Here is a 26,581-nt window from a genome sequence, read left to right on the forward strand (position 1 = left end):
CACTTGTCCGCAAACCATTTACCTTTGAAGATAGCTAAATCTCTCCTTGGGAAGTTTAGTTTTTAAAGAGTTATGAGTCTGAAACACGAAGGGGTGGAGTTGGCTGCAATGTATATTTGTTACTTACTGCTTTGTAAAAAAAAGCTACAAAAGAACATTATTTATAACATTTTTAAATGATTCTCTCCATGCAGGTCCTTGTACAAATTTTGCACGGCCCTCCCCGAAAAGACAAAATGAAAAAGTACTTTATATTTTATTATAAAATGTTCATAAACATGCCAGTAAATCCCATACATCCCTTCAAATACAATCCCACTTCAATGAACCCACCGCCAGGTTAATCCTATGTCTGGTGGTAGTCAGATTATCTCGCTTATTAGAAAAATCATTTCTAATTCTTTATCATAAAATATGACATAATCATCGATCATGATCTGATATTCTAATGATCCAAGGTTGAGTTTAGTTGGCGCACTTTTCCATTTGTCCTGCCAAACTTTCATGAAACAAATCATATCGACATTCAGGGTATGTTCCGAATGACTGCGATACACGGCAAATGCAAGCTCCTCACAGCGAGAGCCTGTTCGTGTAGGGTAACGAAGGCGTCATGCGCTGGGAAGAAGCTTGCTTCCGAATGCAAGCTTGTTCCGAATGCATCAAGGGTAGGTTACTCGCAAGAATCTACCAGATGGCGCTTATTTCAAAATGGCGTCTCAAATGGAGAGCATGCTGAAACATTTTCAAAACAATAACAGAATACGCGATATACAAGCCCATTCGGCCAAAGTTCACTCAGTAGCATGGAGTTGTGACGGCCGGAAGTTAGCATCGGGATCTTTTGACAAGACAGTCAGTACTTATTCACTGGATCGCGATAGATTGGTGAGAAAACCCTACAATCTATTCCCCTGGTAGACAATTAATTAGTAGGGGCCCATTAGACCTATTCTAAACAAACACGTTCTGTTCTCCTATAACTTTTCATCAAACATGAAAAAAAACCATGTAAATACAGAGAAAACAAACATATTTTATACCCGTTTTTTCTTGTCACAAAATTGGCAGGTTATAAATGATGATTTGATGTAAGCACATCTTGTCAAAACAAAAACCAGTAATTGTACAGGTCTACTGTGTGGTATACATTGATATATATTGTAAACACTTTCACTCAGTAGTGTGTATTTTAAAAGAGTTCACCAATTAGTTGTGTCGTTTTATTTTGTGAGATATTCACCAATTACTTGTCTTATATGAGATGCGTCCCTTAACCGCTCAGTGCCGCACTGTGATGACGTCGCTGTTTCTAAAACGTATACATTGTATCAAAAGTGTTACTACGTCTTTATTTCTTAACACAGTGTAACCAAATTGTATAACATGCAACTCGAGTTGATTGTCTTTCCATCAGTATCTAAAGTCACCAAATCCAAAAGATCTATGCACTGCCTCACCATCGATAAAAGTGCTGGTATTATAAGTGTCCTACTTTTCTACATTAATCGTAATATCGAAGCACCCGAATATGGCAAGCAAAGTTAAGTAAGCGCCCTTGTTTGAAATCTAAATGTCCAGTAATTCATGTCATGGCAAGTACATGTCCTAACAGTGATAGACATATTACATTTATCATTTATTATGTTCAAGTACACATTCACTGAGAATTTTCCGTGAGTTATATTTACCGATAAAAGATCCCAATGAAATTGTGAGTGTTTTTGACGTCAAAACAAAATTGACTGAAGTGGTCGTGATTAATTCATATGCAGACTGTTTCAAAGATTATGTCACAATACAAATGACAGTTTGGAAAGTATATCTTGAAGAAATTCTGGTTACGGCCATGTATGTTTCAGTGACCATGCTCTTTTATTACTTCGGGGTAATTGACATCATACATTTTCAAAGGACAAAATGTGAAAGATCGCTAAACAGCCCTAACAATACTCAAATTGACATCGCTCAATATCAGACATCATTATCATTTCTTAATGGTTAACAAGATACTAACGTAATACCACCCAAGAGTAAGTACATGTAGATTCAATCAAACTTGTTAAAACTTTTCCATGGACTGCAAATCTATTCAACAAACCTATTTTCGATCACTCACAACTCAGGCGCCATATGTCATTGTTTCACTATGACCACCAGAAATCATAGATCCTCGTCTCAGCTAGTATTTCGCACTTGGCTGCCTTACTTAGACCTTTGCTCAAAATATACTTGTATGGCCAGTCTATGAAATACCACATTTTCTTTCATATTGATTTATAAATAAATACCTAGCTAGGTATGTACATGTACATTTAAGGACATATACGTGATAGTTTATTTCTAGTAGTTTCCCATTCCATCCCATTCTACTAAAGGGAAAGTTTGAAATATATAATGATAGTAGGTCAATGAAAGTAAAGGAATTATTTGTCATAAACGGAAAAATATATTCTTGGTATTGAACAGCAAAATCTTTAATCTAAATGGTTTTCAGTTATTATGTCTTTCCTATTTCTTTCTTAAATTTTGGCCTAGCTAAACTACAGCTTGGAGGGAAGATATACAAATTAAAATGATGAAAAAAGAACCACAAGAATGCTTTGATTTTGCTCTTTGACAAATATTTATTTTATAAAATCTATTTCATACTAAGGATACAAAACAAAGTAATTACTACTATGTCACTGATCGAAGTATTTGGTAATTTATATAATGCAGAGTGAAAAAGGACTTAAATAAAATTATATAAAACATCAAAATGAAGTCATAGTTACACTGAAAACATTTTGTCTTTCAGAAATCGATTATCTATATATTGTGAGTAGATCTAATTACTTTTACTGTTGATGTTATAAATTGAACCATTCGAGATTCTAATAGATGAAGCTAAAATATTAAAAATATAGGTTGTTTAATATTGGATCCATTTTGACAGCTTTCTCACTGTAAAAAAATACATTCCCTTACTCCACTAAATGCACATTATTTTTTGGGAATATCCAGCCTTCAAACAGATATGAAAAGCACATGTCAACATACCAAAATTAGAAAACTACGCCAAATATTCTAACACTGTTAGTCAAATGATAGGCAGTCTCATTCACTTGTCGGTTGCCGTGGACATTTTCCAATCGTGATCTACTAGATATGCTTTCTATTTCAGTCAAAGAGAATATTGTTATTTGGAAAATGAAACCACATGTATCCATTATACAACCACAACATTAGATCAGCTGTTTCATGTGACATCACAACATGTGAGGTCAAATTACGTGCAACTGTCCAGACGACAAATTCACAGCGGCGGGAAATGACCGACCGTCTACAAGCCTATTCGAATAAAATTGTAGATTGTAACGACATAAAATTAAGTTTACTCATTGCTGACATTTCAGATGACATATCATATAAGAGTTGAAGACTTGAAATAGATTATCATACGTTAATCGAGAGTACAGTGTACATCAATTATTTGTAAATCCAATATTAATATTAGATCTAATATCCATGGCAGAATGTTGGAAATACGAGCTGATAATATATTCCATTTTCTGAAGAGATTAGTAATGTGTATTTGATGATGCATACACAATTGGTTATCAGTTATCTTGTACAATCACAGCATGTACCATGTACATTAGTCTCATGGAAAATACTATTTCAGCAAACCAATCACAGCACCATTATCACAGTTTCAATGAAAGGAAAAACAAATTGCAATCGAACTTAACAGCACAGCATATCCATAAGCGGTTAATACAACAGATACAAATAGATATTGCTGTCATTATTGTAGAAGTTATGTTGATGTCTTCAGTAGTTGCATTATGTTTGTATTGCATGTACCATCGACAGAAACGGGGGCCGAGCTACCACATGTGGAACCGACCGTGACACAATTTGTTTACAATATGGCGTCGACTCACGTTAGATGTCGTGGCCACATATTTTAAATCTCCATTTGCGACAAAATGTGAAACAGGCAAGGGCAAGTCACTCACACGGTCAGGTAGTTTGAGCAATCACACATGACTTTTAGTCATTTCATATGAAAAAAGTAGCAGTTAGTTATTTGTCTGAACAGGCGAGCATGTAGCTCAACCGGTAGACAAGAAATCACGGCACAGATATGATGCGAACGTGCCCTATCGATTACTTCGGGTTTGGCCATTCAATGTTTAGGTTTTGATCATGAACTTCCTGCCCATAAATATACACTATACCACCTTAATATTAACGATTATAGCTATCTTTCCATATCTTTGATTTGAATATTTTCTGTAAATCAGCATCATAAACAGAAAGACAATCTGTGCTGTCGTTTCATCTCTAGCGCCGTGCTAAATTGCCATGACACACAGCAGATAAACATATGCAATACTTGAACAAAAAACTTCCGTGGCCGACTAAATGTTAGTACTCTTACGCCAATAACTGTACAGTGGGGACAAGTAAATCTTTCTGACCTGTCCGATCAGATTTCTTGTTCAAATTGGCTGTCTGATATAATAATAGTTACGTGTATGTGACATGGGTGCATAATAAAAAAGTGCCTTCATTGGTATGAAGTTCAACATGGCAGAAAAAGATCGAGAAGGGCGATAACCACTTTACTAATCTCGCCATAATTCACAATCCGTAGCACTGCATAAAATATGAGTGACACGATATTAACGATGAGATGATAAGGGTGATGATGGTTATAATTTCATTCAATGAACATCATAAATGTAATGGAAATATACACTGTCGTTTTCTCATGTGTACCGACCATTCCGCCATTACTGATAGTCGATAAAAATATACAAAACGTGTAAATAAAACTTGTTCGTAAAGGAGTGAACAGAAATTTATTTACGAGAATAAGTATACAGTTGTGAGAAACATGTCTTTCTGACCACTCTGGTCATATTATTTCTTATGAACAAGGATTTTGTCTGAAAATATTTACGTGTATGTGACATGGGTGCATAATAAAAAATCGACGTCATTCGCATGGTGTTCAAACATGGCAGAGAAAGGCCGAGGAGCGTGGTAGCCACTTTATTAATCTCTCCATATTTCGCAAACCGTAGCATTGTATAAAGTATGAGTTGCACGATGTTAAAGCTAAGATGACTGGGGTGATGATGGTTATAATTTTGACTTTGTGCCCACAGTGTTTGATATCTAAATTCATGGTTTAAAAGGGGCATTTTCTCGGGACAATATATGGTCCCTTGGCACTATGCGGGTGTGAAAAGTGAGGGACCATATATGGTCCCGTGGCACCAAGAGGGTTAAAGGGGTACTGATCTAAAGCAATTCCCCGGGACTGGCATCTTCCCAAGGCAAGGGAGTTAGCTGACTGTAAAAGTCAAGTTAATAGTTTCGACCCTTGCCGAACTAGGCTGGAATTCTGGAGATACATTTTGGCTGGACTTACGAGTCTATGCATAGTCCAATCAAAATCATGCAATGAACTATACATCCGTTTCGTAAACAACATGGATTTCAACGTGCAGATATTGATCGTCTGCAGGATTTGCAAAATATGTTCACTGTCAACTGGGATTCCACAGATATTTTCCAAATCTTTTCATGTTTATAATCAAGGTGCTCAAATGATTTGATGCACTTCGTGAGGTAAGAGCCGTTTAAATACAATACAGATCTTGATTATTGATCAGATCATCTTGACTGGTCACCGCCATTTTGTTGGAAGCAAATGCAAGTGATATGAGAGATGTAATCTGATTGGTCAATAGAAGGTATATCAAAGGGACATAACCCGTAATGGCCACTGGTGGCGCTACAATGGAGCCACGAAATTCCAGGAACCTGAACTTTTGTAATCAGTTAACACCCTTGCCTCCGGAAGATGCGGGACTGGTTGTTGCCTTTGTTATTGTTTTTTTAGACTAGTTCGCGACCTGTTTCTTGCCATTCGTAAGCACATTTATCACTTTTATTGATAGTATAAGGGCATATGGTCACATTGATCAACACATGAAAATACAGTTTTGGAAATGGTAAGGAAATGTAGGTATCTTTGTGGGTAGATAGTTTTGATAAGTCACTTGCTTGGTAATTGTGTGATTTTCGTTTACACTATTTTGACTTGCAACACAAAGTAAATATTTCACCTAAGTATTGCTTATTTTAAGGTGTTATATCTTTACAGTCAAATGTGCAAAGTTTTCACTTAGGATATTTATTAAACGCATAAATATTCAGTTATTTTACAAATTGACTGCAATATATGTCCATCTGTATCATTAAGATAACAAATTCCAAACATTTTGATGTTTAATATCATCACCAAGAGACTGAAAATGTTAGGATTAAAAATACATTTCTATTTTGTTTGGCTTCTAATCCTAGCATATTGTGGTGTTTTAAAGCCCTTTTGACAGTCTAAATCATTTTTAGTCAATCTGTAAAATATATGGACAGATTATTCAGTCAAAATGACTGAAATATTTAAACATTTTATAAATTGCCTGAGAGAATCACATTTTACAAATTGACTGTAATATATACACGCTTACAAAGGAAAAGACTTGTGAAAACAACATCTATCATGCATCGAAGAATTTCAAAACCAAGACGTAGAGGAAAAAAAATGAATCTGTTCTATAGCAAATGAAAGAAAACAAAATGCAAATATCAAAATTACAAAACACCAAATTTATATGTATAATTTTAGGCAGCTTCCTTGTTCGAGGAATGTATCTGTGAAAATCCACACAAAGGAACAATATCCCACACATCTGCAGCTGTTCAAAGAAACTTATTCGATGTCACGTGTCTCTGTAACAATCAAATATTTTAAAATATATATATAGTTTTGGGATATTATAACCCGTGTTCGTTTCAGGTGTTTCACATATGTGTCAAAGTCTCTAAGGTCAGCTGAGAAAGTCCACAAGACAACTATTTTCATAATGTCCACGGTTCTTCATTGACTTAGATAACAATGAGCAAGCAATCAACGTATTATTGGTTAACCCTTTGAACAAAGTATGTTGTTTTTACATCTGCATTATATGAGTGTATTCCCTTTGCTTTTGTAAACCTAGACATGTAAACACTTACTTTTGACATATCCACTGTGCAAGATATCAGTGATTAATCAATCAACATATTTTCTGTTGATCCTTTGATGGATATGAATGATCCGTTGATTTACAAAAAAGTAAATCAACTGATCATTCATCTCTTGCTGGGCTGCCACGTGTATATTACATAACACACATTTCGCCTCACTTCAAACCTGGATTTAGATTGAATAATTACCCCAGACAGAAGAAATGCCAAATGGGAACCTTTGTCAGGTAATCTGGGTGGTGCCACCACTAATTATACCTGTAATAAGTTCATTAACTGAGCATCGAGTGAATGACGACAAATACACAAGTTTAGGGTTATACCAGAAAAAATGGATGACAACAAAGAAGTACTAACCGTATTATCCACACAATCCAAAATCCGATAATGCTTTCACTGCACGGATACTTTTTATTTATTATTGAACTATAACCATCAGGGGTATTTCCAAATGACGACATCCGATGAGCTGCTGCTGTTCTTTTTTTCTATTTGTTTAGGCTAAAGAAATTAATTAACATGCGCCCTTTGTCAAAATCTTTATAGATCCAGTCCCTTTGTCACACTCAGTTGCGTTAGCGAACAAATCGACTCACGGCAGCTAGTGAGCCCCAGCAGCCAGTGTCAGACAGCCAAGAAAAAGCTAGAGATTAGTGCCCCTTTAATCTCCTATTGTCTTACCCATCACCGCGCTTGGGTGAACGTGTACCCATAACAATAGGTGTGGGATAAGTAGGAGGACCCCAAATAAACCAACTGGCAGACTGGGCTAATCATTGAAATTGTGCAACACGCAAGCAGCGGGAACCCATTTTAACCTTGATACTGTTTTGGGGTCGATTTCGCGTGTCTCTTTTTACCGTCCTTTTTACACTATTTCCCATTTTCAAATTTACTTTTGGTCAAGCATTTATGATTAAGTATGCACTAAAGTATTAAAACCTGCAAAGTTGCTTGACTTTACTTGCCCTTTAAGAAAAACAATCTCTGCCAGCAGGGCCCTGTATAAACTACCAGTAATTTGCTTGGAACTCCACATTTACATGAACCCAGTATATGTGCAACAGACTTTCATTATGTAACAGATATGCACAATATGTCAATTGTGCATTTACAACAGCAAAGATGTTGAAATGTAATTCTTAATAGCTACTAAGATGAAACCGTGATTTGAAAAGTTTTGGTCCAGATCAGTCAAAGGTCAAGGATGTGACATAATCAAGCCAGAAGCGCATATGACTGTCTACTGTGAAAAGCTAGGGGTATGGGATGCTTTTAAGTATTACTGCTCTTACAACATGTTTCCCAAAACCTGAAGTGACATCATCAGACCAGACGTGTGTCTTATTAACAGATTTAGTAGAACATGTAGAGACATGGAACTTTTGTATTTAAAGATGCACTAATTTTGGCATGTTGTCCCCTTGCAGGGGTAACATCCACTAGGTCAGAAATTTGTTTTGGTTCCTTATTATCATGATTAATTTAGACCAGCTGGAGGCAGGGTATCTGTCTGTAGTCGGAACATGTTTCCTGAAACTGGAAGTAGTGATGCTGAAATTACCTTTATGATGATTATGATGTATAATAATAATAATTTTGAATTGATAAGTTGTTTTACCATGACTACATTTCTCCTATTTATCTTGTTTTCTACAGAGTAAGGATCACATATTCCGTGGCCATGGTGACAGTGTTGATCAATTGTGTTGGCATCCACGCAATTCAGACCTCCTTGTCACAGCTAGTGGGGACAAGACTGTTCGCATCTGGGACACTCGCTCCAGCAAGTCAGCAGCTACAATTAACACAAAGGGTAAGCTGTTATTTAGAGAAAGTGTTACAACTGTAATGTGTTAGGCCTATATTGTTGGTTGACCTTATCCAGTGCCGTAGCCAGTTGCCCCCCCTGGATTTTTTATAGAAAACACTTTTCCTTGTAAAAGTTAACTTGAATAAAAAATTAATAATCTTATTTGCCCCCCTGTAAAAAAAAGTTAACTACAGCCTTGTTATCCAATAGCAGACTCAGTTATATATAAAGAATTCTGACCCCATCTTCAAGGTCACAGCAGGCAAATCTGCTTATGGAGTTGGAAAATGGTGTTGCCGCAATATCTCAAGAACTAATCGCTGGATTGTCTTCATATTTGGTACTGTGGTGTATATACAGGAGGGGGACATTTTGTCACTTTGTGACAAATACTTGTTGTAAATAATAAATAGTTTGAAACCAAATTTATATCAAAACCTGCTTTGAAGTTTCCATATTTCATTCATAACCCTGAAGGAATAATGTATATTTGGGAGTGCACTTGCTTTATTTTCATCTTACTTGCTTGAATTATTAAGAGCTTCATAACAAATAATTACAACAATCTGCAGCAAACTGGTATGAGACTTTGAGACAATCCACCAAGTTACCTGATTCATTTGGTGGACTTTTTATGAGATTCCTGTTTACCTATTCTAACCCAGAATCCCTACAGGTCAAATTGTAATGAAACTTGGTATGGGTAGTTAGTAGTGAGACTCAACATATGTTTCATTCCTTTTTGCAATATTTATATTTTTGTAAGAGTTTGGGCTGAACAAGTTAGACTTTTCAAAGTGGCCTTCACAGCAGTCATATTGAAGAAGCTATTCATTTCCATTAATGAGCAGTTTTTTTTACAAAATATAAGTTTTCTATGACTCACCATTCCATTCAGGTTCATTTCATTTGTTGTTGTGTTGTGTATATTTCTTCTAATGATGACATATTTTCTTGAAATCATTTGATTTAAGTGTCATGGTGCAGTGCCAGGCGTCTGTCCATCATTAACTTTTCAACATTTCCTCTAGAACCACAAAACATTTTGAGCTGAAACTTTGTATGAATAATCCCAGCTATGGAATCTCTAAAATGTGCTGAATGAATTATAATCTGATTTTAGACTTGTGGCCATCTTGAAAATGTAATATTTGGCCTTAATTCGGATATGTTTGTACAAAATGCAATGAAATTTGGTATTTGATTTGTATAACATGGTATACAGCGGGACTATTTTACATTTGGCCCTTTTTTATTACTACGTTCTTGTATTCTCTCAAAATGTGTATTTTGCCCTGTAAACGTCTTTTCTGAAATGGGGGAGCTGAGCTTTGGCATGTCTGTTTCTACTAATGATGAGATCATATTATGTTAAGGTGTTAGTTTTTTAGTTCTCAGTACTTATGTATTTACATTGGAAATATTTAATATCATTGTTGATAGCAACAGTTAAGTGACTATCTTTATTGATATTTGAAACTGTTGACTATGTATGCAGGTGAGCTACAGTGCTGTGGCACTATGTCATGTACAGGATGCCATGATATAGCTGCAGTAGTGCTGTGCTGTTAAACAACATTCACCTACTATGATGAGTAAGGCATTATAGACAGCTTCTCACTGCCTGCTGTTTGTTTTAGGTGAGAATATCAACATCTGCTGGTCTCCAGATGGAAGCACTATTGCTGTGGGCAACAAGGAAGATCTGGTCACATTCATTGATGCAAAGACTCATAGATCAAGGGCTGATGAACAATTCAAATTTGAAGTAAATGAAATATCTTGGAACAACGATGGTGATCTCTTCTTCCTGACAAGTGGTCAAGGCAGCATACACATCCTCAGGTAACAGGATGACCAGGCCCAATTAGCACCAAAAGAAATTGTCATTGTAGTTATGGATGATTAAATGGTCACTGAACACGCATCTTCCAGAGGGAAGAGAGTTAACTGACTATATAAGTTCAATTTCCACCCTTGCCGAACTAGGTTGGTGTTATGGAGTTACATTTTGCTGGACTAACGAGTCTATGCATAGTCCAATCAAAATCGCGCACCGAAATCGAAATCCGGTTCGTAAACTGTCGTGCAGATTTCGGTCGATTGCAAGATTTGCAAAGCATGTGCATCGCCAACTCGTTGTCAGCAGATATTTTCCAAGTCTTTTCATGTTTTTGATGAAGGTGCTCATGTGATTTGATGCACTTCGCGATGTAAGACCCGTTTTATCACAATATAGGCGCCACTATTTTGTTTGCTACAAATGCAAGTGATATGAGAGGTTGAATCTGATTGGTCCATAGGAGAGGCTTAGAAGGGACATAACTCGTAAAAACAACCGGTGGCACTATGATCGAGCCAAGGAATTCCAGCCTAGTTCGGCAAGGGTGGAAACTGGACTTTTAAAGTTTAAAGTTAACTCCCTTAACTTAAGATGCTGAACACGCTGAAGCAAGATAACACTAATGAAACCATGGTTCTTCGTGTATGTGTGTGTTACATTTGTTTGACTTCAGAATTTCAGAGAAAAACAACTTTTCTCACGGCCAACTCAAATATATATAATACAAATAAATTCAAGTACTGGAAATAAGCAGCCCCATGAAACAGGACTGCTTTAAGGTTTCGGTGGAATTAGACCACCATTGCAGGTGATGTTTCTATTGTTTACTGCACAAAGATTATTGACATTAGAGATTAATCTTCCATAGACTTCTTCGAAAAGGCTTCAGAGAATTGTTTGGGCTATGTCATAAAAATTTCAAATGTCAAGGTCATAAGAAAGTTGTAGTTACATTTTCTCATAAAGTATTAATGCAGTTAAAGTTGGTTTATGCCTTCTCTAGAAGGGGGCCCTGCTTAGGTTTTGGTCAAGGTTAGCCTTAAGAGTTTTGTAGACATGGTTACATCCATGTCAGTTTGTGTGGCATGCTTACCTCAACAGGCATGGAATAGTTACATGTTATATGTCCCATCAATTGCATTTTAAAATAACTGAGAAAACTAATTTTTGAACTTATCATCTCACTCTATGCATTCCTCCTTCTTTTTTTGATCCCTTGCATGGAAACATCCTTGATCAAAGTTTTCAGTACGTAAGTATTGCTGGTGTTAGGTGTTGTGAGGTCGTCATGGAGTCTCCCCCTCCTCCTGCTTGTAATAAGTGGCCATTGGATCACCAGAGATCCTCACAGCAACTGCTGGAAGTGTGGAAGTGCAGAGAGGCTAAATGCACTGAAGAGGCAAGATGCGATCAGTGCTATACTCTGTCTAAGAAGGCCTTCAACAAACAAGCAGAAGCCTTGCCTAAAGCTAGAAGAAGAGAAGCTGCTAAGAAGAAGGTCGACATGACTCCGGCTATTGACTCAGACCCAGCGTCTGACCCTATCACAGCGTCTCTACCTACTACTTCGTCGAATTAATCTAATTCTGCGTTCTCTATGAACATGTTTCAACAGTTCTTCAACCTGCATAAGAAGATGATGGAGTCCCACTTCCCATCTGATGGAGTCACTATTTGACTATTTGAGTCCTGACAGCCATCTTTTCAGACCACAGCCACAGCTGTACGGCCTACCCCAGATAACCATATGGACCAGCCGGGTAGAAGCTCCCAAGTTTTACCTTCCGTGAGACATGGGCATCTAGATCTCCACTTGGATCCCATCAGGGTACCACGAGGCCATCTTCTCACCCACAGTAGCCCAGCAGACCATTACGGGAACGTCACTTCAATGGCAAGGTCACAATCAACCGACAGAACCCAAGCTGACCACTCGGACTGCACTGGAACATGTTGAGTGTATGGATTATGACAAACATCCATCCCTCCCGGGACCTACCCACAGTCATTCTGAGGCGGAATCGGACCTATATGAGGAGGTTAATCAGTCTGACGATTCACACCAGCGGGATTATACAGAGGAATACAGCTTTGTGGAACTCATTGAGGAGTTATGTCTCCCCCAGAATGGAGGGAGACATATTGTTTTTGGCACGGTTCCCTTCGGCGTCGGCGTCGGCGTCGGCGTCGGCGTTCCCACCGTTTCCAGACCATAACTCAGAAACCGTTTAATATTTTTTCGCGAAACTTTGTATACACATTAACCCAGCACTGAAGTGGTGCCTTTTGCTATTTAGAGATTTTTGACATTTTTATTTTTCTCGTTTCCATGGAGATAACTTGAACATAGACTCTGAATGGGGGTGAGCTTGGTTTCCGGACCATAACTCGGAAACCGTTTAATATTTTTTCGCGAAACTTTGTATACACATTAACCCAGATTTTTGACATTTTCCATGGAGATAACTTGAACATAGACTCTGAATGGGGGTAAGCTTTGTTTCCGGACCATAACTCGGAAACCGTTTAATATTTTTTCGCCAAACTTTATATACACATTAACCCAGCACTGAAGTGGTGCCTTTTGCTATTTAGAGATTTTTGACATTTTTATTTTTTCTCATTTCCATGGAGATAAGTTGAACATAGGCTCTGAATGGGGGTAAGCTTTGTTTCCGGACCATAACTCAGAAACCGTTTAATATTTTTTCGCCAAACTTTGTATCCACATTAACCCAGCACTGAAGTGGTGCCTTTTGCTATTAAGAGATTTTTGACATTTTTATTTTTTCTCATTTCCATGGAGATAAGTTGAACATAGGCTCTGAATGGGGGTAAGCTTTGTTTCCTGACCATAACTCAGAAACCGTTTAATATTTTTTCGTGAAACTTTGTATCCACATTAACCCAGCACTGAAGTGGTGCCTTTTGCTATTTAGAGATTTTTGACATTTTTATTTTTTCTCGTTTCCATGGACATGATGGAGATAACTTGAACATAGACTCTGAATGGGGGTAAGCTTTGTTTCCGGACCATAACTCGGAAACCGTTTAATATTTTTTTCACGAAACTTTGTATACACATTAACCCAGCACTGAAGTGGTGCCTTTTGCTATTTAGAGATTTTTGACATTTTTATTTTTTCTCGTTTCCATGGAGATAAGTTGAACAAAGCTCTGAATGGGGGTAAGCTTTGTTTCCTGACCATAACTCAGAAACCGTTTAATATTTTTTCGCGAAAACTTTGTATACACATTAACCCAGCACTGAAGTGGTGCCCATTAGTTGTTTGAAATTTCTAGGAGTTCTATTTTTGTCTCTGTTATTTAGTAATGGAGGGTGGGAATGAAGAGATGGGGTTTAACGTGAAGTAAACGAATGAATGGGGGTTAGGGGAGTGGGGGGAGACATATGTTTTTACGAGTAAAAACACTTTCTAGTTATATCATCTTATGCCTGTACTCAAACCTCCAATGACAGAATATTCACTATGTAAGATGCCGAAATACGGAGGATGTCATGCTCCTACATCATCTCAACATATCCACCAGACATTGCAGTGGCCAAGTTATGCAGACAGGGTGGTACATCAGGCTTCTGAAAGTCTACTCAAGCTCAGACATGATGACGAGCTATCCTTACCTCCATTGAAGCGGAAGTTGTTTAAAACCCATGAGTCTCCACTTCCAGACCATCAAGTTTTGGACGAGGACTTTATGAAGCTAGTACACAACCCTAATACTAAAGTCATGTTACCTGCTCCCTGGAGTAAAGACCTGTCAATGGCGTTCAGACTTTCAATGGACATTGGCGTATATAAGAACTGTTTTGTCACCGGTATCAGGCACAGCATTCCACCGTTGCAGGCATCATATGAAAGCATATCCGGAGAGACTCCTATGATTATTAGGACAGATCAGGTCAGACTCATCCCATGATGTTCAATGGTCAATTGGGACATGTCATAGATGAGGTCAGACAAGACACAACTGAACGATTCCAGGTGTCGACTATCAACCTAGCTGTCAAGGCAGATGGATCTTCCTATCCCCCGAAGCGTTCCTGGGATCAGAAAGACTCGTTGTGTAAACAGCCACCTAAGAAAAAGTTTGTCCCCTCCGGGAAGGATTCTTTAGAACCAAGTGTGGGGTAAGACAAACTACAGTCTTCTCAGGATTTATTTTGTCAGCCCCACTACAAAACGAGGATCCTATTGCTGGGGGCAGAGGTGAACGCAGGTTCTGACTTCCTTGCCACCCATTCCGCCATTATAGACCCTTTCGACCTGGTATTGTCTATGTACTGCGATTTATGCCTACTGTCTTTCAACATAATGCCGTCTCCGGGGCCAGTGGGAGGGCGTCTTCTGTCATGCAGGGAAAATTAGATGCAGATTACGCACGGCCGCTGGGTCCTAGACGTCGTGGCTTATGGATACAAACTGCATTTCAAGAGGCATCCCATCCTGGCATCTCTGGCCGTCGGCCGCAGATTTCGTCTAGTCGAAGCAAAGATAGCAGCAGCAGATCTGGCCGTCAGGAAGCTACTAAAGAAGCGAGCCATTCGGAAACTATCAGAGATCAACAAGACCAAAGGTTTTTACTCTCCAGTATTCTTCACCCGACATGAGGATGATAATAGACTTAAAGATCCTCAACTAAACATTCCTGGTACCTCCTCCAAAGTTCCAGATGGAATCTGTACGGAAGTTGCGGTCAACTTTGAGGCCAGGAGATTGGCTCATCAGCCTTGACCTACAATGGTCAACGCTACGAGTTCCAGGTCTTACCATTCGGGATATCAACAATCCCATGGCTGTTTACCAGGATTACAGCACCAGTCATCAGGTTTGCCCACCTCCAGCTAGTACGAATGCATGGGTACCTGGACCATTTCCTGGCAGCAGACTAAGAAGAAGCTCAGTTGCACCAGAACATGCTATTTCTGGTTCAGCTTATGACCCACCTAGGCTTCCTAGTCAATCCCTCCAAATCCGAGACCACTCCTGTTCAAGACATCGTATACATAGGAGCACATTTCAACTCCACAAGGGATATCCATGTCCATCAAAGGAGAATAGTGGCAACAGAATGGACCTTAAATCCTGGTCAAACATTTTCTATGACAATCTGCCCAGCCTACATCTAACCGCCTGAAGTTCTCTAGACTTGCCTCTGAAGCTGTGGCAAGATCATGGAGACCTTCATCCTCCCTTATACATGACAACAGATGGGATAAGTTCATCCAGTGGAGAAGATGACAATACAACTAATACTAATACAATCTCCATCCCTATGGTAGCGGCCTTTCTACTACTTCTTCTACTGCATCTACATCAGGACAAGGAGTTCCGAAGGTAACAGATTGGCACTTTACTCTGTACTTCAACATGACAGACTCTCAATTGGAAACCACCCCATTCTGAACAGAGTGGATCACCCAGACAAAATTCTCTGTCCCATTAGAGCTCTCAAATTCTAACTCTCGGCTACAGAACCACATAGACGCCATTGAAGGAGACTTTTCATATCCTGCATGCCTCATTCACCAAGTCTACGGTAGTGGGCTTGCTTAAGTCTGCCATTGCAGCAAGTTATACGCAGGCACAGAATTCCACTCCCCGTCTTGGATCCTGCTCCGCTCATGAAGTCAGAGCCCTAGCCACGAGTCTCGCTTCATGGACATCCGTTTCGTGGAACAAGTAGTGTCTTGCTGTCAGTGGGCCTCACAAAACACCTTCACCAGCTTTTACTTGCGTGACGTGCAGCCGGACCTAGAGGGTTATATATTCCCTTTGGCACATTGTCGTGGGGCAAACTGTCATTTACCAATAGTTTCCTCCTTATATCGAAAAAAGAGGAGTCGGGGGAGGATCCAACAACGGCAGCATCAGAGGGTGGGTACACCCTTGATTTTCCTGTCTATTAGGTGTAGGATGGATTAGGAGCACCTTGAGTATCAACTGCTTCAGGAACTAGGTTCAGATGACCAGAAGTGACGCCCTAGTCAGAAGAGATAGAAACTAGAAGAGTTCATCACCGAAAATAGCAGTACAAGGTCCATCTAATCAGGAATTTCTAGTGAAGGTAACACATATTTGACTGATTCTTGATGCATTCTGATTTTCAAGTCCTCAAGAGAAATTTCAGAGGAATTTATCTCGGGTCAGGATTAGAATCAGTGATTAAATGGTTTCCAGAAAAGGATTACCTATGCCTGATTCAGGGCTTTTGTGCCTGTTATCACCTCTTTGCCTGATTCAGGGCCTCTGTTCCTGTTATCACCTCTATGCCTGATTCAGGGCCTCCTGTGTCACCCTCACACCAAAATGGATCAACCAGTGGCAGAATATCATGCTGGTGTGGTTAATGTGCAAAGAGCACTAATGTTACAAATGTTAGCCAAGAAGACAGTTCAATGCTAATAGGATCTCCACCCATGCAAAGGGGGGGGGGGGAAGAACTGAGATATTCAACCCAATTAAGCTAAAGCATACCTGACCATGAGTTGAGTACATCTGGTCTGGTTTTTTACATTGCATCACCAGGAACCAACATCTGGGCCAAGAAGTCTGAAGGTTAAAGATTCACCCACTCTCTCTCATCCTGGGGCTCGCCAATGGCTGCACCGATGACTTCCTGATGGTCTCCCGTACCAGCAAGATTCATGTACCCAAAATACCCTATCCTTCTGGCTAAGGGAGAGGATTCTGGAGGCCTATCAGCATACTGGATTAGAGACCTAACAATCCATATGAGATCAGGGCACTGGAATCTATGTGTTATACACCAACTGCTTCATCACATACATAATTAAGGACTGCCTTTGCCAACTACTACCTTCCAGATATGTTGGTAGAACTCCTACTGATGCAGCATCTCAGGAACCCCAGAAGATGCCATTAACATCTACTCAAGCCCATACTGGGAGATTGCTGTGTATGGTGGATGCTTCTCCTACACCTCAAGATCCAGCATCGACCAGTGATGGACTTTTGTAGGTTGTTGTTTCTCCAAGAAATTCAGTTAGTAGTTACCATATTATTTCCCATTTAAATCTGGCCTTAGTTTTGTCCAAGATAGCATCTATCTCCGTAATTCTATTTGCATGTGAATGCAATATTTTAACTTTGTTTGAAAGTCATTGTCACAGGAAGGCTAGCTGAGCAGACAGGCAGACAACACACTAAGAGACGTAACTCCAAATTCCTACCACTCAAGCTAATACCAATCACCCTTTCAAAATTCATTTTCAAGCCAAACAGTGTTATACAGGTTTGATTATCACACCCCCTGTGATATGACCATCTCTATGCCTCGTATCATTGATAGGTATATGATAAATGATGTAGCTTTGAAATGACGAAACAATTTATGTTGATAACACAAGACTAGTGAACACACATTCTGTGCAAAAGTATGTGTCTGGCAACAGTAGGAGTGATGATGCAACGATCTCCGGGCCCACCTTCTGAGATTTGGGTAATTGCATATTGTCGTTTCAGGACTGTAATAAATTATATATTTTTTTGAGTATTTTGTATCTTATATACTTATCCTGATATGACAGGGATAAGGCACAACGAGGTTCTTGTCCTTGACAATATAAAAGCAGCCTGAGATTCAAGGACAGGTTACACTAAACTGGTGATTGTGGTCTGTTGGTGAGTATGAGCAAACCTTTTTTACGCTGTCTTAAAGATGTCGAAGAGTAAAGGAAATTATATACTGTCATATCAGGATAAGTATATGATATACACAAATTTTTTTATCAGATTTCCATATGTTTCATTTCATTCTCTGATTTCAGTTATCCTGACTTGAAATTGCAGCATGTCTTGAATGCACATCCTGCAAACTGTATTTGTATAGAGTTTGATCCGACTGGAAGTTACTTTGCCACTGGGAGTGCAGATGCTCTCGTCAGTCTGTGGGATGCAGCAGAGTTTGTGTGTGTTCGAACATTCTACAGGTAAGACCTTGTTAGACTAAGGACTGAATGTCATCAAATTACAGGTAAGACCATGTTGGAATAGGAGCAGCAGTCAAGTTTGTGTGTGAGCTGTTCTTCTAAGCTTGTTGGGTGCATTTTGCCTTTGGTCAGTATGCCGACATTGTACAGATAATACAGGTGTGTAGGATGCACTCAAGTTTGTCTGGTTTGCTGATCTTCTGGAGGTACCAACTTGATTGTCTGTTTAATGTATGTTTATAGCCTGTTGAAAGCAAACTTGTTTGTCAGGTACCACTTTGTAGCCTGTTAAAAGAAATCTAGTTTGTGTGTGTACTGACATGCTCCAAACAATACATTGTTAGCCTTTTGATAGCAATCTGGTTTGTCTGTGTGCTGATATTCTACATGTAATATCTTGTTAATCTGTCAGATACAATCTAGATTGTGTTGCGCTGATATTCTTGATGTAGCAACTAGGGCTGCAACAATACAGGAAGGTCACGATATTCTGGTCACGATACGATACGTATCTCGATACGCAATGATAAAAAAAAACAACCTTAAAGCATGTCAAGATTGAACCTTTCATGAACAGTCAAAATTATTTTATAATAACAAGACTACTGAAGTTGTTCAGCTTCAAAGTGGAACTTTCTCTAACTTTCCTTAAAAACGATTCAAAGTTCAAACACCAGAAAATAATTTATGTGCTCCACCAGTGATACAACGTCAAAGAATTTTGATGCAATGGTCGAAGAAATTGTATCTGAAATTATTGTTTTATCAGGAATAATATACTCCAATATCGTGTTACCTTAGTTGCAGCTTTTACTATATATACCGTATTCGACGTAATAAGCGCCCGGGGCGCTCTCAAAATTTGAAATATTTGGCTCTTATTAGAATAAAATTTTGGAGAGAAAAAACTAGAATTGAAAGATTGTAAATTTCGTGGTTTATGCGGACAGCCTGAAATGATACAAAATAAAAGTATGTGTGTATTATACACGACAGATATATTTATCCATAATATAATTGCCCATAATTAAGGGTGCATATAACACATGAGTGCGTATTATACACGAATAAATAAGTCTTGTGTACATTGATCAATTGGAAGGGGTGCTATTTGGGATTGTTCACTAGCCAATATATTAGCAAATATCGCCGTGGGCGCTTATTAGAGCGGGGCGCTTATTACGTCGAATACGGTATATTTAAAATTATAAGAACCACAAGTGTAGCATTTTGGTACTGGTGATTGCTGTTGCAGGATATTTTTACGCATGGAACAATTTGACCAGTCACCCTAGGGACTTCTCGTGCTACATGTATTTCGATTGCGAAAACGTTATGTTGACATATATTAGCCAAATTGCCACAAATATGACTTTTAACGAGTCAAAGTATGGCATTTTTAAGATATGTATCCATTCTCTAGCAACTAAAGTTTGTTTCAATGCATCAAAAGTGGTAATCTGACCGTGGTTGCTGTATCTCTTCACACACGATTTCACATAACTTAATGAAAACAATATTAAATGAAATTTTGAAAAAAACTATTAAAATATATTACAAACACAAGTCCAGATATACAATGAACACGTTTTAATAACAAGATAGTATGATAATGGTATTGAATTGCGTACTTCAGTTCGGATTTGCTGACAGGTATTTCCATTGTTATGTGATTGCGGGGATCAGCTGATAATGTTTTTTGAGATGGGGAAAAACATCTGTCGGTGTAAAACCTGAGCTTATTAAAAATGTAAGTACGTTTTTGGGAGCCATGCGTTACAGCGCGCTATAACCAAGTTAGCGGTTTATTGAAAGGCACAATAGCGAGGAAACGTACTTGAGATTTGCATTCCGTATCGTGGCGTATCGATAAATGGGCCTACGTTTATCGTATATCGTATCGTGGGTCAAGTATCAGGATGCATCGGAATATAGGTGTATCGTTTCACCCTTAGTAGCAACTTATTCGTATGTCGGATGCAAACAACAGACATTCTCCAGGACGTACCTTCTTTTTTTGTGGGATGCAGCAGTATTTTCTGAGAGCAACATTCTCAAGGTATTGCCTCCACTATTAAACAATATCCTTAACTCCAAATGCACATGTCCCTTGTATGTTGGAAACGTATGTACTGTATCTGTAAACCTGTATACATTGTAGACTGGATTGGCCAGTGAGGACACTCAGTTTTAGCTGTGATGGGAAAATGCTGGCTTCAGCCTCAGAAGATCTGGTGATTGACATAGCATATGTAGAAACAGGTGAGTTGACACTGACATGATAGGAACAGCATTTAGATGTGCTTTATCACTTCCGTAATAATGCCAGTTGTTGAGTGTATTAGGAAAACAGTATTATACAGGGTTAGGCTTATTACTGTTAAAATGATCATGATAATACTATACATTTAAAATGTTGTGTTTAACAGGACTGTAGTGGTAACGTTTACTTTTTTCAGCTGAGAAACTTGCAGAAATCCCGTGTGAAACGCCTACATTTACAGTTGCCTGGCACCCAAAACGACATCTACTGGCATTTGCATGTGATGATAAACATGAGCGTGACCGAGACTCTGGTTTGGTCAAAGTATTTGGTTTCCCTGATTCTTGAGGATTCAAATTTGCCAATGTAAATTCATCTCAATGTATCAACTACAATTTTGTGAGGGATGAGAAATAAGTGAGAATATATCAGAATTTTACTGATATTTTACTTTAGTTAACAGGCCTGAGAATATCTGAAAAAGCATAAGTGCAGTCTTAGAAAACCATTTGAAAGGCTTTATTTTTCATGAAAACCCCCTGGATTTGTTAGCCTGGTTTGTTATAGCTGAAATGACACTAGGAACCAACGTGTCCAACTGTTATAATTTCCACCTCCTCCTTGAGATTCATTGCAACATTGATGGAAGGAAACACACCTGTCACTGAAATATCCTGTTCTGATGACCTGGCTGAATGCGTTGCCTGATAACTATAACACACATATGCAAATGTTGTACTAGTATGTGTGTCAAATCAAATTAAATTGTGTTTACAATTAGCTGAATGTAAGAATTTTGTTTGACAATGGAGAAAATAATTATTCATATGTGTGTGCATTATCATAATTTTTTAAATCACCAATGTTAGATGAACATGGCAATCAGCTGTCAGTTCAGGTAAGAGTGTCTGCTTATGAAACAAGTCCATTGTCCGTCCCCTCTTTATTTGTTGAGGTCAACTGAATCATCACTCTTTGTCAGGGAGACAAGACCTCTAAGAATGTGGATGAATTAATAATGAAGCAACCCCATGTGGTGCCTTGGCATCTCAGGGATATCATAGAATCTTGCAGAATCCTTTATAGCCGCGATAGATATGTTTGGTCAAGATCATCCTCAAACTTCATTTACTGCCTAACTAGAGACAAATTTACTGTAGTCCAGTGAAACATCATTTAGAAAAGGTTCTGAGTTACCTGTGTGTCAGGTCAGTATCATAAGTAGTGTATGGTTGCTATTTTCACTAAAATTCCATTTTCTGCAGATGTTTGCATGTAGTGGTAATGTTAGTGATGATATCAATGGCAGATTGCTGTGACCTACTTTCAATGAGTAGCATATACTATTTGTTTTGTTGTATCTACATAAGGATATCATGTTTGGTTCACATGTTGGATAGCCCTTTGGAATGTTCTTGAAATACTTATCACTTATCTTAAAATTTGAATTGACTCTCAAGATCATACATTCAAAATATACACAAAGAAAAATGTTAAGCACACCCCTATTTCTGAACTATGACAAATGGCAAAAATCATGGCATGGGTTGACTGACCACAGGAGCTGGGCGATACCAATGTCATCGGATAGAACAAACATTTGACAACAAATAAAGAAGATATTGGTGAGTTGTGATTGAAATTTACTGACAAAAGCATCATGGTAACAGAGGTACTGTTTTTGACCTTAGACAATACCTAAAAAAAGTATGGAGCTGCAGGATTAAGTAAACAAGTTACGTTTGATGTTTCGTGTGAAAATGTTCCTTAAAGTCTCTACTTGACATGACACGTGAAACAGATCAGGAGCGGGTATAACCGTCACGTGCCTGGATGACACATTCCACCCTACATCTCACGCCTCCAGTCAGACATTGGATCTGTTGATGGGTCAACAACAACCACTCCTGATGCAATGCTGCTTCCAATTGGCGTAAATCTTGTACAGGAGGATCTCGTGCCTGTATGTGCTGCCCCAGAATATCCCAAACATGTTCAAGGGGTTTCAAATCTGGGCTCATTGCTGGCCAGGGTAGAGTCGTTATTGCATTGCTCTGAGCCCCTGTTAAGTTGCCCCTTATGGTGACCAAATCCAACCTGCAATCATGAGAGATACACCCCAAACCATTACCAAGCCCCCACCGTATGTAACAGTCGGTTTAATGTTCCTGGGGGTGTAGGCCGTGTCCCGGTGCCTCCAAACTCTTGTTCTTCCATCAGTGGCGTGGAGCAGAAAGCGACTTGCGTCTGACCAAAGGATCCATCTCCAAGTTCTCCAATTCTAGCCCTCAGTCCTGCTGCTTTCAGCCAGTTTCTGACGGTTCTGGTGCTGAAACGACAATGTGGCAACCAAAGCTGTTTCAGACGAGTACTTGTTAAAAAAGGTTCTCAGTGTATGAGACGAAGAAGGTCCCTGTCTTTGTGATGTGTCGTCACAGGAGGTCTTCCGGATTAAGGATGGTCCTGTACATCACCGGTCTGAGCATGTTTCTCAACTAAATGGTTTACGACAGTGTGATGATATCCCAAATTCCGACCAGTGGCATTACAAGAGATTTGTGCGTTATGCATGCCGATTATTTGCCATCTTGTGGCGTTTGATAATCGCCTTCGTGCCATGGTCACACAATGTCATGGAATCACTGTTTGAAACCGAGGTTAAGAAAGCAATTTTAACGTTTGGATATACTGCTTTTAGAGATACTCAAGGGTAGCATGCTGCACGGACATACCATGCATGGCACGTGAGCTTTCATCACACGACTGATTACATCATTTCGAGAAAACACAATTCTTCCCGTAATTATTTCTTTCATGACTGTTACAAATATTGAGACCAAACAATAATGAAATATATTAGGGAGTGCTTAACTTTTTTCTTTGTGTATATGTATTATGGTCTCAATAACTCCAGGAACATTCATTGTACATTGGATAAAACTTGGTTCACATCACCCCTAGGGTAAATTGTTGAAGTGGTTAGGTCAGTGGAATGGTCATTCATAGGTAGTTTTGCTTCTTTCTGTATTTAACCAACACCCTCTGTTTGTATAACATGATTGCAAGAGCTAATACCTATGTTTTCGACCAAAAATAATTGAGTATGTGATTGGCTGAAATTGAAGGTCAAGGTAATTAAATCTGGAGAACATGTTATTTTCTGTTTTAAGCTGTGTTGCATTAGTCATGTAACAGGAAGTGATATATCGCAACTGGTAGTGCATTACGTTCATATTAATATTGTCAGAGGCGTAGGACTTTCTGCTTCTGAATATGACATGTATTTTCAACAAACAGAAGTGATATCATTCAACTGGAAATGAGTACAACTTTCTTTTTAAGGTAGCTGGAGACATAGGGCTTTGTGCAGAAGTGATGTAGTTACCGTGGAAATACCTTAAGGTTCCTCTTTGTTGTCATTAGGTCATCTGGTATAAGGATGTAGTAGGCATGCATTTCACCAACTTGAAAGTGAAAGTATCACACTGGAAATGCATGGTGGTATGTTGTTATTTCTTGGAACTTCTAGAAATGGCAGAGAGGGAACAACTTTTGCTTTTGCAAGTATATGCAAACGCTTTTGGGGCTAATGTATATTTTGTTGTTATACAGTGAAAGAAGCTCTTGTAAAATGTCCAGGTCTGGCAAGCTCAGGCATCTCAAGACTTTAGTTACCGGTTGAGCCTGTCCCAGTCTTCTTCTAATGAAGACAATGTTAAACCCAACTCACTCACTCTAACCAGGAAGCTAGTCCTCTGTCACTGGTACAGACGCAATGACTGAATGTCAATCCTGATACAAATCTTGACCTTGTGCAAGCTTTTTGGAAAAGGAGTGGTGCATTTTGTGAACAGAACGTAGCATGCCAGGGAAAGATGAAAGAAAGTAGTCTGCAGTCAATTAGCATTTGATATAACATGTTTTTTATGTTGAAAACATATTTTCCAACTGAACTAGTTGGTGTTAACATTGACATTTGATTTATGTATGTACAACTAAATCATTTGAAGCCATATTAAACTCCATCTCCAGTGATGAAGAGTATACATAGTGATCAACAACCATCAGTTTCAGTCAATGTTCAACATATTCTTTCACCACAATACAGATTTCAGCAAAAGTGAATTAAAAAACATGAAAATTATGAATAGCTCATATGCAAACTCCAGCACTTCCTGAATATAAAGTTCTGTGTGAAAAATAGGTTCTTCCTACCAAAAATAAACTGCAATCAAAATAAACTCTAAAGTAGGATTCAGTGTTTCAGAATGTGAAGAGTTTATTTATCTACCTTCAATGTACCACACAGCAACTGAAATGCATGTTTAAAAGGCGGCCTCAAATAGGAAAGGGGGAGGTATTGTGGTTTGGTCAGTGGAACGTGGTGGGGGTGTTCACCATACAAGATACTGAGGCTCCACTGACCCACGTTCACACAACACCCGACACGATTGGATATCCACCAATTGGAACGCTGCTAGCAGACTGGTGTGGCACTGATTTCCCCAAATATTGAACCAAAGTAGAATGCAACAAACAAGAAAATGATATATTTTTTAAAATGTTGATCATGATGAGGTTTACAGAAGCAAATAGAGTATGTTAATCTGTTAACACTCTTGAAAAGTCAACTGAAGAAACAAATGCAAATAGTTTATGTACTGTGTCCAGGGTAACTAAAGTTTCTGATTTGCCTTTTGAGGATTTATTTGTTTACTTGTTGTTTAACGCTGCACTCGGAAATATTACAGAAGTTTAATGGGAACCTATAGATATGATGGAAGTCTTGACCAGACAAACCAGTGATGTTATAATGAGCAACACTCAATTCTGTCACAGAGCCTGACCACCCAATCCATCTTTCATCCCTTTGGACTGACATGTTTCCCTCTGTATAAAAGGTATAAAACAATGACTGGTTGTGCCAAGTGTCAGTATAGTGTCTGAGTGAGGTTTTCGTGTAAACTGCATGGGTGGTAAACTCATCCGGCTAGCACTTCATAACTGGTATTATTCCAGGCTACTACATGCTTACACTCCCAACCTACCTTATGCTGCTGCCTAACACCAGACCCCATACAGCTTACACTAGAACTGACCACTGAAGATCCCGGTCTTCAGCCACCTATGCTTGTGGTAAGAGGTGACTGATGGGATCGGGTGGTCAGACTCGCTGACTTTGTTGATGCATGTCATCGTATCCCAGTTGCATTGATCGATGCTCATATAAATCATTGGATTTATGGTCTCAATTAATACGTGTGTACTGACCACCATCACCTGTTTTGAGTATCATTACTATTGGGGATAAATAATGTATGAGGTGTAAGTCACCCGCGGCATTCATATTGACACTGTCACTGTAAAAGGACCAACAATACTAACTCTGCGCTAAGGTATTCGGTGGAAAGTCCTGCTAGAGGTAATGTCTCCAAAGAGATGGTATTGTGTTTCGAGGGACATTTAAATGTCTGGCAACTTAGTTTTGCTCCAATCCTGTTTGTAGCATATCCATGGCGCGCAGATATGGACTTAATTAGCTTATTGTTGATATAAATGTATTAAAAAAATTGATTAAAACATTGTTTATAAATTATA

The 26,581-nt window shown here is 38.7% G+C and overlaps 1 protein-coding gene across 1 annotated transcript; it reads left to right on the forward strand.

Annotated features, from left to right (window-relative positions):
* Positions 1-677: 677 nt before the first annotated feature.
* LOC124115918 (THO complex subunit 3-like) lies at positions 678-26,581 on the forward strand. The gene is made up of 6 exons (XM_046477086.2): positions 678-888; positions 8,752-8,908; positions 10,546-10,750; positions 18,559-18,720; positions 20,882-20,982; positions 21,180-26,581. Exons 1-6 carry the CDS (start codon positions 712-714, stop codon positions 21,329-21,331), a joined length of 954 nt encoding a protein of 317 aa, XP_046333042.1. The 5' UTR covers positions 678-711; the 3' UTR covers positions 21,332-26,581.

The sequence above is a fragment of the Haliotis rufescens genome, unplaced genomic scaffold (assembly GCF_023055435.1).
Source record: "Haliotis rufescens isolate VD_foot unplaced genomic scaffold, xgHalRufe1.0.p SCAF_12, whole genome shotgun sequence".
NCBI classification, from domain to species: Eukaryota; Metazoa; Mollusca; class Gastropoda; order Lepetellida; family Haliotidae; genus Haliotis; species Haliotis rufescens.